Source organism: Lonchura striata, chromosome Z, assembly GCF_046129695.1.
Source record: "Lonchura striata isolate bLonStr1 chromosome Z, bLonStr1.mat, whole genome shotgun sequence".
Taxonomy (NCBI): Eukaryota; Metazoa; Chordata; class Aves; order Passeriformes; family Estrildidae; genus Lonchura; species Lonchura striata.
This window is the reverse complement of record NC_134642.1, coordinates 28,277,977-28,289,997: the sequence shown is the minus strand read 5'-3', so window position 1 is coordinate 28,289,997 and position 12,021 is coordinate 28,277,977. Positions and strand designations below refer to the sequence as shown.

Sequence of the window (12,021 nt, the reverse complement as noted above, 5' to 3'; positions counted from 1 at the left end):
GCAAGTGATTAGCAGGTTTTGTCTTGTGGCTCTGACTCTGAAATTTGCTTTATTTTACAGCTGAAGTGTCCATTTGCAATCTTAGGCTGGCATGAAGTAGCTGAAGTGATTTAAAGAAAGGTAAGTGTTACATAACAGATTCCATAAAACTGGAAAATCAGAATCCTGTCAAACTATGTGTCATAATCAATCCATCAGTTACCTTCTTATAAACACATTAAAAACAGCTGGAAAAAGAATTTGGTTGGAGTTGTAGGTTTAATTATACTGTACGAAGCAGCTGTACTGAGACACATTATTAAGACATCAAGGAAAAAAAAAACATTTGCTACAGAACTATATCACTCTTGCTTACCTGTTGCCTTGACAAAAGCAATTTTTAAGGCTAAGAAAGAGAATAGATAGCATGTCTGGCTCTTACTACCAGCATCCATGAGTCAAGAAATAAAAATTTTCATTTAAATTTTCATTGCTTTGCATTAACAAAACCATGAAGTAACTTTTTTACTTGGCATGAGGGTAGATTTAAGTAAAATTAATCTTGGAAAGAATTACAGGAGAAATAGAATTCTTTGCTATTTATAACATTTTTCATCATCAGTTTCAAAGTAATCTTGAATATACCCTCATGTTATTAAACATTATTGTCAATGTTTAAGTACCAGCTAAAATTGCAAGGTTCATCAGAAAGTATTTAAAACACCAATTAAAATGTTGTTTAGAGTGAATGAGAAAAGGATTTTTTTGACAGACATCAGAGGTGTTAATAACCATAACTACTTTATGAACAAGAAAATAGTAAATTTTATGGCATTTTACTTGTCTTCCTGTATAGCTAAGCCAGTTAACTGCTCCCAGGAATCTGAAATGCATTCAAGTGAAAGGGAATTTTTAATTTTTAATTTTAATTTTCTCTATTACTCTACTACCTCCTTCTAATTAAAAATTCGTTTTTAAATACAATGCATTAGCTGGTAAGAACAGAGTAGTGCAATTACTTTTATTAAAGAATCCTTTGGATGATAACAAGAAGCATTCAAAACAACTATGGAATTTAAAAAAAAAAAATAATTTCAGGGTGTTCTTAATAATAAGCCAAACTAAATTTGCCCCTTTGCATCACATCCTCGAAGCAGTGGAACAATCAGTCTTGACATCTCTCAAAGCTAGAGCCTGAATCTCTTGGGTACTGGTCACTTCACACTCCTTCAGTCCCATTTGTTCAGCTCCTAATCTACACAACTGGTATTTTTATTGCACTGAATTCTCCTTACAAGTTAAGTAATGAAACCATTTATCTAAATAAACCCTTTCTCTTATTCTAGGATAAAATAATGAAATATGAAGATGAGTAAAGAAGGATCAAGATTTTCTTTTTTATACTCAGAAAACATTCTCGCTACCTGGTCTTTGAGATGTAATCTTGCTGCCTAATTTTCCTATCTTTTTTTAGTATCTCACCAATATGTGACAGGAGGTAAAACTAAAGGCTACAGTCTCAAGAAATGCATTCAAAACTGTTCTTGGCAAACCTGGTTGCGTTCTATGACACAGTAACCTTCCCAGTTGCTGCTGGGTGAGAGGTGGACATTGCTTGCCTGGATTTCTCCAAAGCTTTCAGCGTTGCTTCCCACAGCCTCCTTGTGCACAAGCTGATGTGTTATGGCCTGGACAAGGGGTCCGCAGGGTGACCTGGCTGACCCAGGGCAGTGGTCGATCGCTTCTCTTCAAATTGACAGCCTGGCACAAGGGCTGTTCCCAGGGACTGATGCTGGGCCCAGCACTGTTTATTTTTCTGAGTGATCTAGAAGATGGGATCAAGTGTATCCTGGTGCAGTTTTCCAATAATAATATGCTGGTCAAGGAAGCATGTGCTTGTGAAGGGAGAGCCACCCCGCAGAAAGACCTGGATAAGCTGCAGTAGTGGGCTGATGAGAACATTGTGAAGTTCAGCGAGGCCAAGTGTAAGGTTTTGCACCTGGAGAAGCAAAACCTTAGTCCAGGAGTGCAGCAGAGACAGGGATCCACGCAGCTTGGGAGCAGCTCTGTGGAAGGGGCCGGGTGCTCCTGGTGGATCAGCTCCATGGGAGTGCCCAGTGAGCTCCTGCAGCACAGGAAGGGAGCAGCTCCTGCTGGCCCCAACAAGAGCCTCACCAGCAGAGATGAAGTCCTTATCCCACCCACACAGGGCCTGTCAGGCCACACCGGCAATGCCGGGTCCGGCTCTGGCCCCGATGCACAGCACAGCTGGGGACAGGCTGGGGAGGCCCAGAGGAGGGACACAAAGGCTGTCCAGGCTGGGAAGCCTGGCAGTGAGGAATGGCTGAGGGAGCTGCGTTTGTTCAGCCTTGAGAAAGGAAGGCTTGGAGGAGGCCTTCCCATGTTACAGTATTTGAAGGGTGGCTACAGAGAAGATGGAGAGTCTCTCTTTAGCAAGAAGTCACATAGAGGAGATGTAATTTGTATAAGTAATTCCTGGGCAGATTCTGATTGAATACAGAAGAGAAACTTTTCTCAATGAAAACAACTGGCCATTGGAATAATTTCCTCAGAAGAGTGGTAATTTCACAACCAGTGGGTATTTTTAAGATTTGGCTGGATAAAGTGCTAGGCCATCTTGTCCAGACTATGTTTTTGCAGATAAATGTTGGACCAGATAGCCCTTGATGTTTCTTCCAACCTAAGACTCTATGAAAATCCTAGCCACAGAAATGCAAAAAGATTTCCACCAGGTAAGCCACAAAATGCATTTACAAAATGAGACCTCTTTGGCACTATCTCTTTGTGTATGCGTTCTTTCTCGAATATAAACATGCAATAACTGCTTTTCTTTATTGGGTAAGGTATTTCACTTTTTTTCATGCAATTATAATACATGGATAACACAAGCTAAAGACTGCATATCATGAGGTAGGAATCCAGCAAGCATATGAGAACTTAAAATCATGCCTAAATAAAGTCCTGAGAAGAAGAAGTTTTGAGTTTAAAAAGTGCTAACAAATTACTAAACCTACACTAACACAATACCTGTTCATCTTGGAGTTTGGGCTCTGGTAGATTTCAAAACTTGTTATTTCCTATTAATAAAGGTCTATACAACCCCTCAGAGAAGATTAGAACCAAGCCAGAAGAAAGACAGTTCAAATTCAGGTACTGCTACAATATGTGGCTTCTTACATCAATTAATTTCAGAAAAAAAAATTGCTTGAAAATATTAAAATAATGAAAGAAACAAAATATATCTGTGAATGTATGCATAATGAAAGGAACACACCCTCCCCAAAAGAAACCAACATTCTGTCAAGAGAAGGGACTTAAAAAAAATAATCTTTTAAAAGTATGTATACACACCTATATATATAAGACATTTTCAGAAGCAAACCATATTTTTCATCATATATTAATAAAATTACACTTTTACAGTTTTAGATATATGTCAAATTAAGATTTGCATCCTTGTAAATATTTTAAATCAATTAGTTACTATAAATGAGAAATTATGTTTCTTGCAATTCTACTAGAATTTTGTACTTCCTTTAAAATTAAAAATACTTTGGCTGGAAAAAAGACATATTTTTTGTTAGAGATAATGTGGTTGGTGGTAAAAAACAATTTTCTGATGAGCATGTTCTTTCTACCACCCTTATGTTTCCAGAACTTATTAGCTAATGTTATTTTCTGCTGATCTCAATGTTTCCATTAGCAGATGCCTTTTGAATTAAGAAGTCATATATGGTTTTGGAAGTGCTTGATGAGAAATAAGTCTAGTAGGAGTGCGTGCGCTGTTTCCAAAGGATTAAAATGGTAAAAAAAAGACAAGAGAACTAGTCTGCAAGAAAACTGAAGTCAAAATAAGGGGGTTTTTGGATTCTGAATGGTAGGCATTTTAGGCAGGGTTATGTTGAAAGTTACAGATGGGCAATAAATGTTGACACTGCAAAAGAAGCTTCAACAGAAAAAAATGTACAAAGAGCACATTATTCATAAAAACAACAACACATTTTCATGCTTCCATGCTCACTTACATTAATCAACATACCATTCCATTAAAACTATCAAAGACTAGCTATCAAGCACTAAGGACTAACACATATTTTGAAACAAAACCTACTAGTGTCTCTGATTCTTAGTGACATAGAATCCTAAATATTCCTATAAAAGAAATTAACTAGAATTATCAAAACCATTAAGACTGTAAATTTAGACTTCTTAAGGTACCAAGATGTTCACACACTGGAAAACCATACCATAAAACATGAAAAAAATGGATCACAAACTCTAAGAATGGCATTTCCAAACTGCCTGGCTTGAGTTTGCAAACGATTGTATATCAGACCTAGGCAATGAAATGAAAAATTCTCTTTCTAATACCTTGTTGAATTACAGACTGAAATATGAGAATAGGTAGGAAAAGAGTATTTCAGAATAGAGTGCTGTAATTTGAAAATATTTCAATAGATGGTTGCAGTGGTTTGAATGGATGCAAATGACTACACTCAGGTATGAACAATTGGCTGTGAACGCACAGCTGGGGTGACCTCCTAAACAGCACTTTTAAGAAAGTGTTTTGGGCACAATGAATCAACTCGCTACTAAATGAACGTTGTCATTAAAATAAACAAAATACTAAAATGAATGAACAGAATCCCATAATTAAGGTGACAAATTAAGTTTGAAATTAGAGTTATCTCTGACAAGCCTCAGCTAGTGCAGTGGTTTGTGCACCATGCTTCAAGGTGCGTGCTGCTGGGATCCAATGGTTACCAACACAGAGATGGTCTGGTGTAAAGAAAACTAAGAACAGACATGATAGTGATCTGCACACACAGGAAAGGTTCCAATCTAGGGAATAATAGCAGTTATCTTCTTACTGGAGATAGGGGATAAGTAGGAACCTTAAAGGATTGAAAAACACACATTATATTTTATGAAAACTGTACTGACTGTAAGGATATTGAAAAATCTTAATGTTATTTTCTGGACTAGAAGTATTTCAAAGCAGGTCAGGTGCCTAACCATCAGTTAAGAAAGGTGTATTGAGAATTATTTTGTCTTTGTGCCAGGGAATAACCTGAATGGCCTCCTCAGAGACCTTCTGTATGTTTCTCCCTTCTCTGACTCTGTAATGTTCTTCTCTGTAAAAAATAAATAATGAATAGGGAAGAAAAAACAACTGAGAATAAAACTGTCTGAAAAGTGACAATTAGAAATTTAATATAATAAAATAAACCAAATCATAACAACATTTCTGTGTTGTGTCTAGGTAGATATGGCATCATTCTTAATAATAAAAAAAGCATTTTAAATTGTATATTTGTGAAGGAATGGGATTATATATTATGTAAATATTTTTATATACTAGTTACTGTGGCATATTGGTGACAAATACAACATTTGAAATAATAATGCCTAGACAAATTCTTCACAAGAATACTCAGAGTTGAAAGAAGAGGGCTACTGTGTGCTGTGTTTTTTAAGAAATCTTAGACTGTGTACAAACTGAAACAGTGATAATGTAGGAAGATCATTATTTGAAAAGGATTAATAAAATAGTCTAGATTAAAATTTCCCTCATATCAATCAGTTGGAGAGATACTTGACTGATACAGGTTTAAAAGAAAGACAAATAATACAAATCAGTATTTTTGCATAAGTTTTATCTATGAAAACTTGGTAAAACTTTTTAATTCTTTAAAGTTTTAATGAATTATTTAATTTAACCAGTACAATTCCTGTTTAAATTAAAAGGATAATGAAACATGCCTACATTTTGGTAAATCACTTAGCTTAGTAGTAGATGGCATCATGAAAGATGTTGTAATAGTTCAATAAAGCATATGTGAAATTTACTAAATACTGACTGATAGGTTTCAGTATGCAGTCATGTGGTTGCCTAATTTGAAAGCAGATTTCCTATCAGCTGTAAGGATTAGAAAGACACCTGATGTAACTCAATGTTTTCATTTGTGAACTACAACTACAAAAATATTTCTTGTTTATGAAATACTCCAATTATAAAAAAACCATCTGAGTGAAAGTAAAGAGAAAGGTAAATTATTTGCCGAGTATCATTTGATAAACCAGATCCATTAAAATTAACATTGTACCAAGACAGAGAAATGTAAATATATACATCTACAGAAAATAAAAAACAAAACCCCACAGTCAAGGATCTAGAATGGTGCACTGGATTTTGGAGGTCAGACAACTGGAGAAGTTTTACAGCTCCTACAGGAGAGCATCTAAAGTTCAGTTTTTCTTACTACACTGTGGCCACTTCTTGTTGTGCGAACAGGGCAGCTGTGATCAATAATAAGAAAGTAATTTTTAATTAGGAAATTTTTAATACTGCCTAATAATGAGAATAAACGGCACAGAGAAATTTGCAGGGACAGAAATTACAATAATTAATAATGATCATAAATGTAAATTTTTCCAAAGAATTAGTATACAAACAATTATAATTTCCTGAATATATCAAAAAATTAAGAGGTGAAATAATATCTTAGCTAATGATTCTCTCTGTGTTACAAACTTCCTTGATTTAAGATGAAATTTAATATGAATTTAAAGCTAAAATAGTAGAGAGTCTTTTTATATTTGCAGTGCTACTGACCTGTAATTTGACTTGGAAACTTATTAGTGAAATTTCTTATAATGTGTATTTTTTCTGGTTTGAATTTTAAGTTACTTGAATTTGTAATTTAGGTTCATAATTTGACCTCATACATTTATACTGTGTTCCACCCCTTCAGGATCCCTGTCCAGTGGGCTCAACTGTAAAATGTAACTGCAGGATCATTCTGGTAATACAGTAACTAACAAATACCTGGTGGCAAAACAGCAGGTTTTGAATACATTTGCATACAGCCTGTAAAAGGATAGTGTAACACATTAGCACTGAATGTTACAAAGGTATAAAAAGTGTAAGAGGGCTTAAAAGTAGGTTCATGGAGAATACTTGTGGCAGTTGATGTGGTACAGATACAACATGAGTTCCAGCAAACTTTAGCAACACAGCTTTTGGAAACCCACATGGTAAACCAATAGAAAAGTCATCCTTTGCCTTTTTCATCCATCCTTTGTCAAAAGTATGTAATTTATTCCCTAAAAACCTGTTATAGGCCACTGCTGGAAGGTAAGACAGTGGGCTGGACAGATTTTTGCTCGATGTGGAATGATCCTTGTTCAGATTTACCACAGAAGCTCAAGTTGAACTGACTCCAGGCCGTAATGCAACGGCACTAGCTAGACACCACATCAAGATAGGATCCTAACGTTTACCAGAACACACAGGGTGCCTGCAATATACATGTGTCTTATGGAACTGTTTGCCAATTAAGCACAGAAACTATACGCTTTCTGAACTGGAGAAAAAGTGCACCCATTGCTGGTAAGTCATAAAACAGTCAAGTTGATCACAGTAGAATAAAAATTACTTACATCAGTATTACAGGAGCGATAACGCTTCCTTTCTCCAAGACAATATTTGCCTCCACCTGACGGCCTGGAAAAACATGTTTTCATGTTAGGATATGGCCTAGAACAAACACAACTGCAGGAAATATACTAATGCATTCTTAATAGTAATACAAATCCAAGAGGTCTATATTACATAAATACAAATAAAAATACATTCAAGTTTTTTAAGATGATATTTTGATAAGAATTTTATCTTTGACTTGCATGGGAGCAGACACAAAATATTACTTGGAACTTTATTGCTGGAGCTTGCACAGGTCCCAAACAGTACAGTTTAATTGCATTTTGAACATAATTTTAAAAAACCCTGTTGATTTTAATTATTTGCTTGGTTTACAAAATTAAAATGAGAAATGTGTAAGCAACCTATATGATACTTATTTTTCAATTATCTCATCTTACTTGAAAATCAAAAGACTGGTTTTATACTTGGGACCAGCAAAGACTGTATATTCTAGTTCAGAAATTTTACTCTGATTTGAATTAATCAGTATTAAATCTGAGGAAAATGGAGCAAGCAGATTTCTACTAGTGTAGATAACTGTCCATTAAATTCCCAAACTGCTCAAGAACACTATCTATTTTCCATAGAGGTTAAATATTGAACTAACTTAGACTTATATGGAAGATTAATGAGACATCAGCTCTTTGGCTTGCAACTTGAAAGCAGAAAGAAAAAAATATTTTGTGAGGCTTTCATAATAAAAAATTTAAATATTCACAATTTAAAATTAACTAAAAACTTAAATCACTACTATTTTTCATATTACAATATTTATCCTTAATCAATACGGGTTTTTTCCCCCTAATGCAGACATATCCTCTCCCAAATGTAGTTGCCTGTTAAACATTTAAAATTTAATCATTTTCATCATACCAACCCAAATACATGGTGACAGAAGTTGAAAAAAACCTTAGGATATATTCATGCTCTAAACAAATATTTCACTAGGCTTTTTCAAAATACTGCTTTGAAAAAAGTAATTAATTTTTTTATTCTCTCATTAACACAGTCCAACTGTGTTATTGATGCACACAGATAATTTCTGATTTTGTATTTCTGTACTTGTAATTTCTGTATTTGTATTGAGTAAGTAGTAATACAGATTAGGTAGTTATTGCTAAAATAGGGGACAAACAGACCATCTTAATTAGCAGTGATATGGTATTATGGTATCTGTCTTGCAAAGTGCAGTGGAAAGCTGATGGACAGCCTGGCTTGGAAAACACGGATATAAGAAACAAATAACCTAAGTGAATAGAGGGCAAAAGACAAGAAAAGGAGTGACAAAAGACAAAGAATGAATTTTCATGAAAGAAACACAAATAACTTTCAGAAAAAGTAGACTTAAATACCAGTAGTGGCCATGGAGATAGTGATTATGAGAAATGACAAGAAGAGAACATGGAGAAATAGAACTATCCTGCAAAGGCCTAGAGCTGTGGTGAGGTAATCAGAACAGGTAAAAGCCAAAACAGAAAAGAGCAGTGATTCATTCAGCAAAGAACAGCAATAGAAAGAGAAGAGATAGTAACAGAGAGAGAAGCACTTACCTGACACAAGTCTGGAACCAGTGCTCAGGATATAGGAAAACAGACAGATTGTAAGAGAAGTACAGATAGACAGACTAGACATAGACATAGACTAGACATAGACATAGACATAGACATAGACATGATAGAGATAGAGATAGAGAGATAAAACAGATCAAGCTGTAGTGGAGAAGCTGGCCATTCTTCAGACAGGGCAAACACACCAATAGAGAGTAGTGGCAGGGAAAAAAATTGCTGAATTGTTTTACGAGTCAGTAGGAAGTCACATCTGAAGTGCTGAACAAGGCAGCACATAAATATATTATATGCAATATAATATTACTACCTATGGTTTGTATGTAAGCAGTTATATTGAAAACCTTGGAAATACTGTGTTGGGTTTGGGGTTTATTTTTTAATAAGTATCTGGCAATTCTTATTTTATATCTGAGTCAAGCATTAAAGGAAATACGCCCTAAGAAAGAAACCTCTGTAAAGCATAATTTAAATATATTTTGATGAACAACAAGTCACATAAAGAAAATTATTGTGGTTACCACTAACTATAAATCCAGCTATCTTTACAGTACATAAGATACATTAAAAATGTTAGAAGCATGTCTAGTGAACTCCTGTTTAAGCATTTCTGTCTGCTATTTGAAGACAAATGTTGGCAAACTAGCAAAACATTTTTACAGATAACAAGTGAAACCACAGTTTTGAATAATTTCCAAATGTGTCTTTTTGTTGGCTCCGGCTTACTTTAGCTACTTACGCTGGACTGTCACAGTGTCTTATAGATGAGGAGACTCCTCCCCCGCAGGTCCGGCTGCACTCTCCCCATATTGACCACGGACCCCAACCCCCATCTATGCTCTGGGGCCAAGTGCCAAAAGGTACGCACTCTCCCTGATAACACCACTGAAAGATTTCACAAAAGAAACACAAAATTAGCTTGGAGGCTGACAGACTTATCAAGACAGAAAAATATAAGGGTCAGACAATGACCAATTATAGACATTAGCATTCCCTGTATAGATAACAAGACTAGTATTTTACTTTTTCTAGCCATGTTTAGACATTGGTGAGGGTGTGTGTGATTTGTTAAATGTCTCCACTCAGTCCTGAATTATAGGCCCCTAACACACACCAGAAGTATTTTTTATTTCATCAGCCTCCTTAATGTTTCACAATTAAGGAACTGCAAGTTGCTTACATTCTTATAAACACTAAGATTCATTTCCAAGCCCAGTTTGGTAAAAGACCCTCTACTGAAGACTCACATAGAGGCTTCACTACAGAAAATGAAAAATTCCCCCAATAATATTTTTAAGAAAGTATTTATTTTTATAAAAGAAAATCTGGAGGACATTACAATGAAGGAAGAATTTTTTGCAGTATTTCATTCACTAACACTACAGACATAACAAAAGTAGTGCCAAAGCATTAGACATGGTACAGAACATCATTTTATAATAGTGACCAGCCACTTGTTTGGTGCAGAATGAATATGTGTACTTCATTCAGGCAAACATTGAAACTTTTCAATATTATTACTTAAATCAGAAATACAAAATGACAGATAAATTGCCCAAATTATTAACTATTAAAACAAGTTTATAATTTAGTTCATCAGAGACCTTTTCTAAACCATTCAGAAATAATCCTGGAGCCCATATTTTGATCACATTCTAGTGTCTACCATATCACTGAGAATTTGAAGTAGCTGAATTAGATACCCCTTCCTACTACTACAGGCTTAGGTGACAGAGCAGAGCATGAACTCAGCTCTATCATGAACTGAATCTGCACATTTCCCTTCCAAAAGCTGAGCAAGTGCTGTTTTTAAACTCCCTCGAATTTCTGTAATATAGACCCTTTCCAACAAAAAACCAAAGACAACTTCTGCGTCTACCCCTCATCCTCACAATGTTTTGCAATGCCTCTCATGACACGATAAGGATGGAGCCAGATAAAGTGAGCTAGAAGAGTGCCTAAAATAGTATGTTTTTCTTCTCTTTACTGTGATAAATTGATAGAAATTTTATTATTAAATATCAAAATCTCCTTGATACAATGTATTAGAGATGCCACAAAAGTACATGAACAGATATTTAAAGCTAAAGTCAAAACATAAAAATTAAAATACCTCTAAGATTAAAAATGTAAGCAACCAACTTAATTTAAATTACACTACATACATTACAAACATACCAAGATTCAAGCTAAGAAATGCAGATTTAAACTCATAAGAATATCACAGATATAAAACTGAATAGGTAAACCATTCTAATTCCATACAATTAGAACTATAGAGACAATAGACAGGTACAATTTACCTACTTTATTTTTCCAGAGCTGTGTAAAACCCCTGTCATGCAAACATTGTCTTCCACATTCCCACGCTGCCCTGTAAAATCTCTTTAAATGCTGTGTTTTCTCATCTACTGATCTTAAATCTGAGGATTTAATGCTCACCTCTGTGTCTCTTCTTAATATTATAGTAAAAATGTATCTTTCACTAGAAGCCAGTGATGTATAGAATCTCTGTTACAGTAATTAAAAATTACATAAGTCTTCATTACTTCTAATGGGACTGCAGAAATGTGTTTCCTCCAAGAATGACAGCAACTTCATCTGCTATAATCAGGACTATTGAGTAATTACCATATGAAGAAAGAAGAGGAGGTGACAGCTATTTTAAAAGAACAGTTCTTTACAGAAGGTTTAGATCTGAAATACTAATTCTTCTCTAACATTGAAAGAATAATTGTCCATTATTTCAGCAGAAAGATGATAGTGATGCATTTAAATACCCATAAGATATGCAAATCCTCTGTGAATAAAAGGACTCTGAAATTTTTCCAAAAGAAGTAACTAAAGAAAATAAAATATGATACAGTGGCACACAGAGATCACTTTTATGAGTATTAGCTGCTTTACAGAATTAACATTTATAAAAATATGATTTTAGAAAAACCAAACAGCAAGTATTCTTATATAAAT

At 34.7% G+C, this 12,021-nt stretch overlaps 1 protein-coding gene across 1 annotated transcript in view; it reads right to left on the bottom strand.

Moving 5' to 3' along the window:
• Window positions 1-12,021, bottom strand: part of ADAMTS6 (ADAM metallopeptidase with thrombospondin type 1 motif 6) — a 145,007-nt gene that overhangs the window by 36,804 nt on the left and 96,182 nt on the right. The window contains exons 13-14 of the mRNA XM_021534377.3: window positions 9,791-9,936; window positions 7,444-7,507 (exon numbers count right to left, since the gene is read on the bottom strand). Of these exons, the coding sequence (XP_021390052.1) occupies window positions 7,444-7,507; window positions 9,791-9,936 (210 nt within the window). The remainder of the gene's footprint in view (window positions 1-7,443; window positions 7,508-9,790; window positions 9,937-12,021) is intronic.